Source organism: Apostichopus japonicus, chromosome 8 (genome assembly GCF_037975245.1).
Source record: "Apostichopus japonicus isolate 1M-3 chromosome 8, ASM3797524v1, whole genome shotgun sequence".
In the NCBI taxonomy this organism is placed as follows: Eukaryota; Metazoa; Echinodermata; class Holothuroidea; order Aspidochirotida; family Stichopodidae; genus Apostichopus; species Apostichopus japonicus.
In genome coordinates, this window is record NC_092568.1 from 30,767,501 (window position 1) to 30,782,303 (window position 14,803).

The following is a 14,803-nucleotide window of genomic DNA, read 5'->3' on the forward strand; positions in this document are numbered from 1 at the left end:
CTGATCCGTTGAATGGTGAGTTAATTGGTTTTGCTCTCGCTTCTCTTCATCTCCTAGGTATAAGGAGAACAATAATCCCAGTGATTAATCGTGTGCCTGTGAGAGGCAGGGTCGCCTCTCTTTGACAACTCTGTGAAATTTCAAGAGTATTATTACCAAACCCTGGGAGACGTTAAAAAGGAAACAAAGCATTGTTATAAGTACAATTCGTAAGCGAGAATTCCCACATATTAATCATATCTTGCAGAATTGCTCTTTTCAAACTTCCAGAAGATTATTGAAAAAATTCAACTTCCTCTCATGCCTTCTTTATTTGTTTGTTAGGCGATCATCGAAAACAAAATTGGCTTCGAAATCACGAAATTTAGTAAAAGACGTAGGATGGCATTTGATAACAAACGGTTGAGAGTGTTGGGTGGGAGGGGGGGGGGAGGATGTTACCTCCTGCAAAACCTGTACTCTAATAACTGAGCTTTTCAGTCCTAAGTGGTGATCCAATGTATTACATTTTGAGGTACTTTGCGAGGACGAGACACAACAGACTGTTGCATAATTTCAAATGAAGTGTCACGCATGCGCTCGTTTTAATCTCTGGTGGTTATATGAGGGTATATAATGACAATAGGGTATAGCAAATGTTACAATTTGGTACTATATTGACATTTTGTATTCCGATCTGTGTGTTGCTTGGGTACTTTCGGATACCATGTGGTACCAAACTTTAGTTGGCCCTTCAATTTTATTCAAGCATGTAGACATTTGATTTCTCTACTTCGGCTTTTATTTTTGATCTGGAGATGATCCAATAAAATATATCAAATTTATTATTGGATATTAAAGTTGACACCATTCCTGGTATATGCGTCTAGGTAGGTGGGTGGTGTATTGGTTGCAATGTTTCGGACAAATAGTACCAAAACAACACCTCACGGCCTAGATATATGCAACGTGATTATACACAAATGGGCTTGATTTTTATCTTTGTTTTGTATTCAAATTATCCACTTTGACATTTGAATTCTGCTCAGTTAGGGGGATAAAACAGAACAGTTTCCCCCTAATTTATAGACATTCATCTCAAGTATAGATAAACTGCCTAGAGATATCTCTATGGTCGAGGAAAACTTGACAAAGAAGACTCGCTTTACTTAAGCTCAATGAACTCGGTGGTGTATATTCTGTAATTCTATAACAAGGTAAAGGTGTAGGCTACTTCTTTAATTTGGGTATTATTCAAGGTCTTGTTATCACAGTCAGTTCGCTTCGTCGATAATTCAAGCAATCCAATTGAATTAATTAGTGACACACTTTTTACGCTTTGTCTGTTAGCTTGATTTTCTGGAACCAAGATAAATCGTTTCACGCTTTATGGAATTGATGTGGGTAGTTGTATACGAGGTAGCTTTCATAAGAAGAGGTTTATAAGGTGGGTGAGAGTTTTAGAGTACGAATATTTTTTTCAGTTTTGCTTCAAATTATAGCCTGGTAAATTCCACTCGCCTTCTCACTCCCTCACCAACCCCCATCTCCCTTTCTCTCACTCGCTCCTTATTTTGCCCTGTCTCACTCATTCACTCTCTTTGAGCAAGAAAATTCCGAATCATTTGAACAAAAAAAAATTTTGCCTATAAAAACGTGTTGATGAAATTGTTTGCTGGAAATGATTTCCAAACCAAACCATTTAATCATGTTATGTAACTGAACAGAGGGTTGATGTTTTGAAAAAAATATATAATTTATGTAAGTTTTCGTTATTGAATATACTATTGTTGGTCAAGCTCAATAATTTGCAAACTAACTGATAAATTAATTTCACATTTTTAAGTTATTTGTTGACTTTACGAATCCACATTATCAAGAAGGGTTTTACTTGAATGTGCGCGGAGCCGTTTCACAAACGTCTCCTTTAAGTGTTGCGTTAAATGAAAACTCCCTTAAGGCAGCTCAGCTCGTGGCATTTCGTTGAAATGTCTTACTCCCCCCCCCCACCTCACCCCCTCCACATTTTTTATTTTAATATCATTTTGTTTTGCTTCATGTCACTTTATACTTCATTTTACAAACCTGATAACACGAAATATTGATTACATTATGTATGAAAGTCCGATTGATTCAAAATTCATAACATGGTATTTTGCTCTCTCTTTTTCTTTTCTTTTTGGCCATACGTTTATTTCTAAGTTCAGATACTTTCTTAACTAACTTCACTTATACATCTCGTTATAATGGGCTCGCTCCAGCTTTCTTTCTTTACTTCAAACACTCAGAGATATTTTTCTTCTGTCTCAATACAGTGTGCTCACTCAGAGATCTTTTCTTTTATTTGAATACAGTGTGCTCACTCTGAGAACTTTTATTCTGTCTTAATACATTGTGTTCACTTAGAGATCTTATATTTTGTCTTAATACAGTGTCTTCACTTAGAGATATTTTATTCTGTCTTAATATACAGTGTGTTCACTTAGAGATCTTTTATTCTGTCTTAATACAGTGTGTTCTCTCAGAGATATTTTATTCTGTCTTAATATACAGTGTGTTCACTTAGAGATCTTAATTTTGTCTTAATGCAGTGTGTTCACTTAGAGATATCTTATTCTGTCTTAATATACAGTTTGTTCACTCAGAGATCTTTTATTCTGTATTAATAAAGTGTGTTTACTCAGAGATCTTTTAATCTGTCTGAATACAGTGTGTTCACTCAGAGATCTTTTATTCTGTCTTAATATACAGTGTGTTCAATTCTTTGTAATTATTGCTTGTCCGTAAGTCTTGTCAGAAATTTGATGACAGTTTACACCAGTCTATAAAAATTAACCTTGGATTGTTGATTGTAATTTTTATCGACATTCGGATAGTTAACCTTATCACCCTGCCAAAGAGGAAAATTTAGAGGCCCATTTTTCCAATAAATGCAAATTATATATACCAAATTCTTTATTGGTTAAGACAATATATCCTTTGTCTTCTTTTTGTTTCTGATGCAGCTAAAAAAAAATGAAAAAAATCCCCGTATGACATTACTGTAGAAAATTACCTGGCATTGGTTTATTGACGATATTTGGATTCAATTCTTCCAACAGACGGACAGACACACATACATTCAGACATAAAGACGTGCAGATTAAACATCAAAGTGGACAGTGTATTCTTATTTTGATACATCGCTGGAGAACAACAATAACAATAATAGTAATAACAACAACACCAAATGTTAGAAACAAAGTAAATACAAATGAAGAAAGAATGAAAAGATTATATAATAGTTTTTTTTGTGTGTGTGTGTAGTCTTTAAGTTCATCCGTTTTATCGATGGGACTATTTTCTTGTCAAAGGGGGTGGGGGGGGGGTGGAAGCGGTTGATGTCTGTCTATTTTGTCCAACAAATTATTACATAGACTAAACCGGTCGCCTAATTCGCCTAAGGGGATCTTACAAAATCGATATTCGAAAATATAACGTATTAGGAGTTGAAACCCTTCAAATAGTCTAGTCTTATCCCATTGCAACATTACAGGATGACTGCAGACATACTTTAAGGCTTAATTTGTTATAGTCCTCGAAAAAAACTTGAAAGCTGGAAGATGTTCTATTGCTGTTGCGGTTTTCAAGATGTTCACCTTTAAATTATGTTAAATCTCTCGTATGCTCCTATAAGGCTAGACTGATGATGACGTCAGCTCCTCATTACAGTCCTCAATGTGAAATTTTCATCGATTGCATTATAAATTTGATTAAAAAACTCAACCAAAACATGTTCTTTGAACTTCACATAACCAACCAGCACGTTCGCGTGACATTCAGCACCATTTGTCCCTTGATCATTTTGAAGCACATTGTATAAAACATGCCATTCGGGGAGGGCCATAAAAGTTTTATGCTTTCCTGTTGGATTTCGTGTTACCCCGTCTGAGGAACTGAGCTAAATTTCTGTGTTTTACAGTATAAAGTTCACCCACTTAAACTGCTGAACCACTGCAGCTGTTTAAAGCGATATTTCTAAAAAATTAAATATTGTTATATATAGAAATACAAACTGAATTGATACCAGTGGATATGGATATTAACAATCTATAAAATATCAAAATTAATTTGGAATCTGAAGTCATCCTTTTAAAAGGACAGCTCTTCAGAAGCAGCATAAAAACCGACTAGACAAATTAACACAAAAGTTCTCTCTCCTTCATTATATTTTCACAATGTATTTCATATTGTTTTCAAACTCAATTTAAGGCGTGTGATTTAATTCATGGCAACACTGTTATGAAGCGCAAAACGTATCTTTTTGTAGCGTAATTATTGATAAGACTATGAATTTATCAAATAATTAAAGTAAGCAATATATCTAAGCAGTAGACGTTGTAGCTCTGACAATTTTTTAAAGGTGTATCATACTTTAATAAATCCGGCATAGAAATATGATTCCATTTTTATTTGGACTATATCTGAAATTCACACCTTTTGCATAAACTCAGGGCCTAACCGATACGAAAGATATACCTTGAATTTTTTTGAGGAAGGGGAGGGTGGGGGGGGGGAGGAGGATGTGAACGGTAAAATCTATGGGCGTCTGACATGGTAAATTTTCACCTTTTACATCATCTTTCGAATACCAAAAAAAATCACTTCATAGTTTTATATTCAAATTGTGATAGATATAGGCCTATTAACATACGCAATCTCAATATTACTGTATATAATGTATATGTTGTATGGTGTAACAATAATACAGGTAACGGAAAATACATTTTGCGTCAATATTTTTCAGAGACGAGGAGCCGTTTAAAACAATGCAAATATGACCAGATTATTCCAATACTTAACATCTGGTTTAATAACGGTTCATTTCTATCATCGTTTCGCCATAAAAAAATTGTTTTAAATTCTCTGTGAGTCGACATTTATCATTTTGATAATATTGAGTCTACTTGCCTAATTCTATTTCATTCTTGAGTTTGCATTTATTAAGTTTTCACCGAAATTCGTTGAAGAACCTGAAAGATTTCGTGCTTGCAAATCGACCCCTTTATTACCCAACTTATTAAAATTTGCATGGACCGGAATAAGTAATGATAAATCTCATGCATACTTATTTCTGTACCTCTAACATCTGACGACATGTACTCACCCCGTGTATACTTTTGTATTTATAGCGAAAGCATTTACCACTGACCAACCGCGCTCCGTCCCCCTACCCCCCCCCGATCCCGCCACCAGCCCCTCTCTAGCCTTCCCCCTCAAAAAGACCCGACAGTTCCTCCGTGTTCGATATGTTTAATTAGCTACTTAATAGCTGAGTTAATGACCTGCAGTTGTTAACTCACTTCTTTTATACTCGCGTCTCATTCTATAAATTCTTACATCATTACCACTTGAAAGCCTATACTTTACTTTATACACAAAATGACATATAAACTTGTTTTTATTCTTTGGATCAATGCACTTTAATAAGATCTTGTACGGTAACTATTTTCATGCAGAGGGTCTTAAGTAACAATATATTCGAACACTTCAATTTAAATAAATAGACAACAATTTTAGTTTTCTACTTACCTTCTGGATCGCGGGGGAAATATCCACGTTTAACCGATGCAAACTTTGCACTTGTCGTCTGCTGATAATTCTCAGTGTTGATTCTTACAGACTCTTGTGAATGGTACCATCAAGAAAAAGAAACAGCTCCGGTTGATTATCCAGTGAGATTTTAAACAGGCACATGCGTATAGAAAACTATTTATTGGAATTGGATCAAAGTTCATATTGTAGCAGATTTAACAGTTTACTCCAAGCACACAAGAAGTTTACAGTGTAAATAGAAGCTTGTTCAAAGTGTAGTCATGTTTATTCTTACATATTTACGTCATTCTTTGTATTACCCTCAATAAGTCTGCGAATTCTCATCCTTAGCAACGAATTGTCTAAATTTTAAATTCTTTAAGAAAAAAAAGAGAGAAGAACAACAAGATACCTGCCACGATTTAAAGAGGGCGTATTTTCAGATTACAAAATTATCGTAGAGTGTATAATACACACCTGCTTTCGTCACAGCTGGGTGTCCTTGGATTAACCAGCCGGTGACGTACAGTATATACGGCATAAGTTTGATCGATAGGCAGGTCGCTATTTGATTAGTAGATCTTGTCAGGATGACATTTTATCACTCATCCTTGACAGGTCCATGATGGAAATTTAGTTACAGGAGATCGTCTCCCCCTGAAGGGTTATCGAAGGCTAGCTACGTATCATTATTAAATGGTTAATCCCTGTAAAATAATTACAAACAAAAGCACTCGGACTGTTTCTTCGCTTTTGTGTATTTCCTTTCTTTCTGTCTTTCTTACGGGATAAATTTTAATAGACTCGCAGTCGCAATTAAATGAGTAGATCTTGCCAGATCTATTAACATGGTAATAACTTTGCCATGTGTAATCCTTGTCGGTATAGCTAACTGAAACTAATTGTAATGCTATTATATAATAAGGTCACTTCATGAGGAATAAATATGTAATAAGGTCACTGAGGACAAATATGTAATAAGGACACTGCTGGGTGAATAAATATGTCAAAGGTCACTGAGGATAAATATGTTATAAGGTCACTGCTTGAGGAATAAATATGAAATAAGGTCACTGTGTGGTGAATAAATATGTAATAAGGTCACTGTGTGGTGAATAAATATGCAATAAGATCACTGAGTGGTGAATAAATATGTTATAAGGTCGCAGCATGGTTTAAACATATGTAATAAGATCACTGCATAATTGTTAAAACATATATAATAAGGTCAGTGCATGGTTAACAAAGGGGCAATCCACCGAGTTGCATATCTCGTCGCAAGCAAACGCTGATTTCAAATGAACAACTAATTTTTTTTCTGGGGATCTGTGGGACACATGGGTGAACCCTGGGGAAACATTCCCACCAAGTTTTAAAGGAAATCGGCCGTGCCGTTTAGGAGGAGTTTTGACAAAAAATTGCGCTTAAACTATAAATTTGACCTTTTACCACGTGACATTTGACCTCGGTTCCCATGGCAATCACACATTTTGACAGTGGCCTACTTGACATTTCTATGACAGGCTGTGAAGGTTCCATGTCAATTCAATGGTTCCCCTTGGAATCAAAGCAGAAACTCGCTACAAGTTTGAAAACAATCGGCCCAATCGTTTAGGAGGAGTTTTAGACACACAGGCGGAGTGTATAGCCTAGTGGTTAACGCCGGCGTCTCCCAGTCATGAGATCCCCGGTTCGATTCCCCGCCGACAGCAATGTGTGTCGTCTGGCAAGGGTGTTGTTCAATAACAACTTCCTGACATGGACGTTAAATGGATGTGTGCCGAGAGATTGGCTTCGGTCAGCTTGCGAGTCTACAAGCCTCCATGGCTTCTTTCGCGAGTTCCTGCTTGCGGGAAGATCACATATACATACATACATACAAATTAGACACACAGACACACACACACACACAGTTGCACAATGAAACACGCACACCCACATGGACACGTTTGACCCCTCCTTCCGTCATGGTCTAACCCATGGGTGCCCCCCCCCCCCCCAAGAGTATAGCTACTCAGGAAAATTAAATTAACCATTACCATGCCAACTATTGCTATGGCAACTGACATAGCTGAATATGGTCCAGGTCAAAGGACTTTACAATATCTCATTGTCCCTATGGAAGCTATGAGATAATAAACATTTTAGGTCACCGCATTAAGAATCAATATGTAAAGTAGGTCACTGGGAATAATTATGAAATCAGGTCACGGGGGATAAATATGTAATCATGTCCCAGAGGGGATGAGTATGTTAAAAAGTCACTATATTTGTGGTAAAAAGATCTAAACCTGACACTATAACGTAAAGCTTTCCCGGCGTGGATATTATCTTTCAAAGGGGAAACCATGATGTCAGACAGTTATACAGAGAATACAGGTTAACATTATAACCAGTTAATAGAAACAAAGACACACAAAGATCAATTCTATCAAATCTATTGTGTAAAATCGTTCTAATACTTCACAGAGAGATTTACTTCATAGCGTTATTTGTCGGTTATTTTTCCGTTACTTTATTAGACGGTGTTGTCCCTGAATTGATTGTGTGTATCACAGGAAGTGACAACGCGACGTTTATATGGTCTGATCATAAATTGTAGACAAATAAACGAGAGCCAAACGACATTATATGTTTATCCGTTAACAAACAAATATACTGCAAATACGCCGTTTATATTAACAAGGTAAATGTAACATCGGTGGGCTTTATATGATTCCTGGTAATAAAACGTGACACAAACGTGACACATGTTTCCAGAATAAACACATCCAAAAGGAATTAACAACACTATTTTATCGCCACAACCTAAACACTCTACATTTGAATACCAGGAAATGCCCATTCACATGCCATCTGTGCCCCGAAAACTGGAGACCTCAATAACTAGGCCTAAATGTGCACTTAAATGGGAACTTAAAGAAGTTGTTAATTATTATGCCCAAATGACACAATAATATAGGTCTTTAATTTAATTTAATTACATATACATATACAATTACACACACACACATACATTATTTAGACATTATTTTGGAGGGAACAAAATCTAGGAAGATAGAGGATTACATTGATCGATCATAATCCTATTATAATAATTTGTAGGATTGGTGAAGCTATCGATCAATCGTATATAGAACGTCGCTTTAAACAGAAGCACGGGAAGTTCAATATTTCGTAACATGCATTCGAAGAACTGTAGTGGCTTTAGTAGTTAAATGCATTACATTAGAGAGTTTCTCTCCTTAACTTTCTCTGATCTATCATCTTACGTTTGGTCTCACCCTCAACCGTGCCCACTTCTACCGACCCCCATAAACTTCACCCTCTCTCCACCGATTCATATAAACGCGCGCACACTGCACACATCACATGTGTATCCTCTGTGATGCTTTGTTGTACGCACTCTAGTGCTTCAGAGAGATGTAAACAACAAATTTGAAATTAGTCTCGAGAATTCTGAAGCGTGTTTTCTTGGTATGACTTGTCTATTGATATCCCAACGGACAGTCATTTGCATATCTACTCGAGGGAATACAAGACTGTACGCCACAAATGACGTCACAGCTTTCACGTTTTATTGTTATATCAATGAAACTATTTTTTAATGCAAGAACCTGCAGAGACATATTGTAATCGATCACAATAACGGATTATTTTGAGAACAATGGAAGGAGGTCATAAATAATAGAGTTTCTGGTAATAAATTGTCAAATGCTTCCGATAAATAGTTAGTGTCGAAATTCATGTTTTCCTTCACTTTCTTGATTCAGTATCAGAACTAGTAAATAATAGAAAGATGTTTATATATCTTGGGAACGCCTAAAATATTTTTGTTTTTGTAAACACATATTTTTTCATCAATTAATAAATTGGTGCATCATAAAGGCCACCAATGACGTATTACTGTGTATCTATTTCTTCTAAATGGTTGATTTATTCCGGGAACTGCAGACGTGACCATTGGGAACGGAGTGACATTGATGGCAAGGGAATAATTTTTTATAGGCTATCACTTACAAATGCGATACTCTCTCGATATAGCACATGTGGATGAGGTCATAATTATTTATGAAGTATGGAACGCCAACAAGATAACCAGATATGTATTACCTTGAGGTAATACTTCTATTGTATAAGTAAAGGCAGTGAACACAGTAAAGATTTACAGTTTGTACATACCAGTGGGTACACGGCTCATCATATTTTCTTTTTCGGCGTCCCATATACTGCAACCTCTGTATCATATCCTCAAAGCAAACTCGTAAATGGTCGTCATAAGCATATATATATATATGGCAAGAACTATACTTTCGACCTGTTTGCTATAAGATCCAATCCTCACGTGACAGTATTTCTCAAGAGAACCGTTTGTACACAGTTTAATATGTCGAGCAATGTCATCATGCATTATACAGCCCAATGAATGACGTATCTTGTGGACCGGGAAACCCTATGGTTAGGGTTAACCCCTAGGGTTTAACCCTAACCCGAGAAATACTGCATCACATGTAGTACCATACAATACCGTACTTCTTGAGGCAATGCAACTTACCCATCCTTATCAATTTCTATGAACTTGCCACATTATAACTTGTCTTGAGAGATGAAAAGAACTTGAGGTCTTGGTGTAAGATCAAGTGTAGTATGCATATACATGGGAATAATAATATACTTCACAATATCGACACATCGAACTCGTGATCATATGGTCAAATTTCCGATTTTAGGGTGCTGAGGTTGAGATTAGGGCTGAAGTTGAGATTGGGGCTGAGGTCGAGATTAGGCGCTGAGGTTGAAATTGGGACTGAAGCTAAGGGTGACTTATTCATCCTTGAAATAAGTCCTTTCTCTGTCTTGTGAGATCTATTTTTTTTAACGTAATTCGTTTATAACTCGGCTGTCTAAATTTCTTCCGAAACATGAAGTAAAGTAAAAAGGTAATTTGTTAATGTCTCTTACATACTACATGTTTAGACACCAATTCACATATAGCATGTGATGTCAATTACATTGGTGGTTGGTATTGAGTTTGTAAAGGTCAAAAGTTAGGTTTCCTTTAAAGTATCATCATTGAGCTGCTTTATTACCAGATCTTATTAACGTTGTGTTGAATCATTGTACCTTGCTGCATGGACAACACTGATTCGGACGCCAGAAAAAGACAGAGTGCTGTGATATGTTAGCCAAGTACATGTAAGCCAAGTAACAGGCCATGTACGACTTGCTCCTTAACCATGGATCCTGCGATATGCTTTAGTATCAAGAAGCATATACGCAACCGATCGCAGGATCAAAGAAGAACAAAGTTTGTAAATCAGTAACAGATAAAATAAAAACTTTATGTGGTGCGCAGCAACTTTAGTACATTTTTTTGTCTCACAAATTGTCGAAGTAGTACGGTATCTCCTTCATAGGAACTCTACACTAAACCTATGTTGATCGAATAAAGTTATTGCACAAATGGCGGGCCCTATCTTCACAAAGCGAATGTTTAGTCTTTTAGTGACTTACTACCTACTGTAACATGGATGAAAGCAAACCAGACACGTCTATGTCTCCTGGAAGTGGCAACATGAATCTTGGAAACCGAAAAGAATTAGAAGATTTCTTCGAAAAATTGTCTATCAATGTAGTTACTGTGGAACATCCAGAGGTCAGAAGATTTTGATTTAATCAAAATGTATTTTTATGTCTTTGACTGCTTGAGTTTCGCTCATCTAGTCCCAACTATGCTAAGATACGCTAAATTTACCCAACGTACCTGTCAGTGTCAATGTGATACGAACCAAGTACCAATGATATATTTTGTAGTTATTACCACACTCTGCGTGTGCTGGAAGAAGGAAACATAAATATTAATAAATAATATAGAGATGATATAAATGGAAAATAGACAACAAAAAGAAAAATGTAGATATTTTATCACTCATTAGTACTCATTACCTCCTAGTAGTAGTACAATTCCGTAAACTTGACATTGAGGAGCCTACTGTAGGCCTCCAACCTTTAATTCGGCTTAAGTATGCATTCACTATGGATATAAAGAGATGGACCTTCAGTGTGTGTCCATCCTGTAGTGCAACCAGATTGATCTTCCCCATTCACATACAAATAAAGTATAGTTGCTGAAAGGGCAAAAATATCAGATTTAATTAGATTAAGAAATTTTGTTATAATATATATTGTGACAAGTTAATGATAAGAACACTACATGTATTTATCTTCCTCTTCAGGTCTTCACTGTTGAAGCTATGCTGCCATATGTCCAGCAGTTGAATGGAGCTGTCAGCAAAAATCTTTTCCTGAAAGACAAAAAGAAGAAAGGATTATGGCTCTTGACTGCCAGGCACGAGATTACAGTCAATCTATCAGACTTGGCCAAACAGGTCGGGGCACCCGGAGGATTTCGCTTTGCTGATGAATCACTACTGAAGGAAGCTCTGGGTGTTGGCCAAGGTTGTGTTACACCGTTTGCAGTTTTTAATGACAAGGAGCAGAAGGTTAAACTTTTGGTGGACTCTGACTTTGTCAATGGAGGACATGAAAGGATATATGGCCATCCTATGGTCAATTCAGCAACAATAGGCATAACACCAGAGGATTTAATGAAATTTTGGGAAGCAACAGGACACAAACCAATTTTAGTTAATTTATAGCAAAATATCACAATCAATGTTTTTCATCATCAACAGTGCCTGGGAATAATTTTATGTGTATTCCACCATATTACAGCATCGTTACAAACGCAGGATTCTGCATTTCCTGGGAAATGTTTTAGCCAGGGATACCAAATCTTCAAACTGCTAACGTTTGACGGTGGCAGCTTTTTTTTTTTTACTCCAAGTACACACACTCACAACTAGGCCTATAGATGCAAAACAAACCAAAACAGACTATTGAATCAGCATCTTTCTTTCATTTCAAAAGCCACAACTTCTTCTCAATAGAAACAAAATTTCTTCCAATCCTACAGATGATTGTTTGAAACGAATAATATCATAACACTCAACCACAAATTGTGTCGCTTTAGTACCAAGCTTACAATATCTCCATAACAGAGATTTTCATGCTTAAAATAGTCAATGATGCTAACTGCTAATGGTATGAACTATGTAACAAAAGCGGCTCATAAAAGGTCTTAGAAAGTACTAGGCCTATTAGGGGCTTCTTCTCCCGTCATCAAGATATCTATACGTATTAATTTACTGATTATTATTTTACACATATTTTGATGCTGGCATTTTCTGTCAGGACACTCAGTTGACTTTACATCGATTTTCAACAGTCACAGCGTATGCATAGTGTATGCGTATGCATAGCCTCAAACATTTCCACATACACTTTGTAAGGGAGTTGTATAAAGTACAGTGGTGTGTATTGTATCCCATCCAGTCCTGCATATATGGTCACTAGTCTGCAGCAAAAGTTTTCACTTTGGAATTTGAGAGTAAGTTTGTTATTGTAAATTGGTAACAGGTTTCATCATTTCCTTTTTTTCATGCATACCATAGACCAATCACTATAGGTTTGCGCTCAAGCTTATGTGTTTTCAGGGGTCATTATAACTAACAATTGTGTGTTCCTATAGAGCCCAGCATGTTTTTCATGGAGGACTGCAGGGACGAAAGTTTTCTGAGCGGACACAAACATTTGCAAGATGAGACGCAACTTTTAAAATCCTAGTAACAATACTGATATTATCACTAATTTGTTGGTAATGGGTTTATTCTACTGGTTGTTTGCTACAGTAATTTTTGTCAATATATTTCAAGTGTAGTCTTGGACTATATACAACAAACCCTTTTGGCAATATATCTTTGGTCATAGTTAAGTCAGTCCAGTTTAAGATAGCCAACTTGTATATATAAAGAGTATTTTTCTAGTCCCCAGTTGTTGTAACTGCTATCAAATAGCAAACCTAAATATTCCTATAGGATCATTATTTTTGGTCCCATATTTTAACAAACTAAAAGTGGCCAGACGTTTAAAAAAAAAAACTGTCCATAGAGGCTCTTATCCTAGCCTTTGAGGTTTACTAAAATAGCCCATGAAATATCGCAGTATGGATAGCTTCTTGAAGAGCGGCCGTAAAAAATGTGTGTTGGAGTTTCAGCAAGACTGACCATTACTTGCCATCTAGCATATTTGGAGGAAACACTGATGACCTTTAACACTTGAATAAAGAAGAAGTCAGATATTCTAAACTAATGTAAATTCGTCCTTATTTCTCGTCCTCGTTCTTAGTCTGAATAATACGATTTTTGAGTGTTGAGTGTTGGTGGAATTTACATGTTTGGTACAGCAACTTGAATGTAGTTAACCGTGAAATTGGCGACCAGTTGGTACTTTAAAACTATTATATTGCTGAAACAAGCCATTTTTCAGGTCGAAGGGTCTTTTCTTACATACTTAATGGGGGATTCATCCCTTCCTCCCCTCCTCCCCAAACCACCAAGGCCGAGAAGCAGTATGGCCCCTATACTTCTCCATAGCGAAAATATACATACCCTTGTCACACACAAAAAAAATATCTAATTAGCAAAACTACGTTAAAACTTGATATATCGGGCTTTCACCCCAACTGAAAATATCAACCGCACAAATAAGCAAATTTAGTTTATCATAAAAAAAAAATGGTGCACAATGATAAAATATTCACCTATAAGGAGGCTGTATTTTAACCTCCCATGGACCTTATTGGTGGATATTGATTAACGAGGAGCATGTATACTGGGGGGGGGAGGGGTGTCCACCCTAAATCATTTGCTAAAAACAAGAAAGAAGGAGTAATGTTCGAAAGAAATATCACAAGAATTTCTCTTTCTAACATCTATTGTTATGCTCGAAAGTCACTCAATATCTGAAAATGTTGCAGCTCACAGGCATTCGCCTCTTGGGATACATCCGAAAATAATTTCTTCTTTCTAACTTCCATTCAGCCCCTGAAGAAGATCCTGCTAGGATCAAAACGTCAGGCCCTCTACATTTAAAACACTATCTTTTTTCAGACTCCTGAGTGGATAAGCAGTTTGCTAACAGTTTTGTTTTATCCTGATTTTCTCTTTCTAAGGTATATAACTTTGCCTGAAATCATTACGAGTGCCTATAAATATTTGAAACTGCTTGCATCTATCACGGTTTTGTCCCGCCGGACCTCCAATACCCTCTCTCAGTCATGCCAGTGTATCCAATCTCAAAAGGTCGAACCGGGTGGTAAAAGTTTGGTGTTGCCCACGTAAGTTTCTAA

At 36.5% G+C, this 14,803-nt stretch overlaps 2 protein-coding genes across 2 annotated transcripts in view; one reads left to right on the plus strand and one right to left on the minus strand.

Annotated features, from left to right (window-relative positions):
• LOC139971544 (thyrostimulin alpha-2 subunit-like) overlaps positions 1 to 5,895 on the minus strand; it is a 14,050-nt gene extending 8,155 nt beyond the window's left edge. Inside the window, exon 1 of the mRNA XM_071978110.1 lies at positions 5,551 to 5,895. The gene's annotated coding sequence lies outside the window, so the exon portion shown is untranslated. The remainder of the gene's footprint in view (positions 1 to 5,550) is intronic.
• A 5,147-nt stretch (positions 5,896 to 11,042) lies between these two features.
• On the plus strand, positions 11,043 to 12,392 carry LOC139971545 (prolyl-tRNA synthetase associated domain-containing protein 1-like). Its single transcript, XM_071978111.1, has 2 exons — positions 11,043 to 11,209; positions 11,790 to 12,392. The coding sequence occupies exons 1-2, from the start codon at positions 11,081 to 11,083 to the stop codon at positions 12,210 to 12,212; spliced, it is 552 nt and encodes a 183-aa protein (XP_071834212.1). The 5' UTR covers positions 11,043 to 11,080; the 3' UTR covers positions 12,213 to 12,392.
• The last annotated feature ends 2,411 nt before the right edge of the window (positions 12,393 to 14,803 follow it).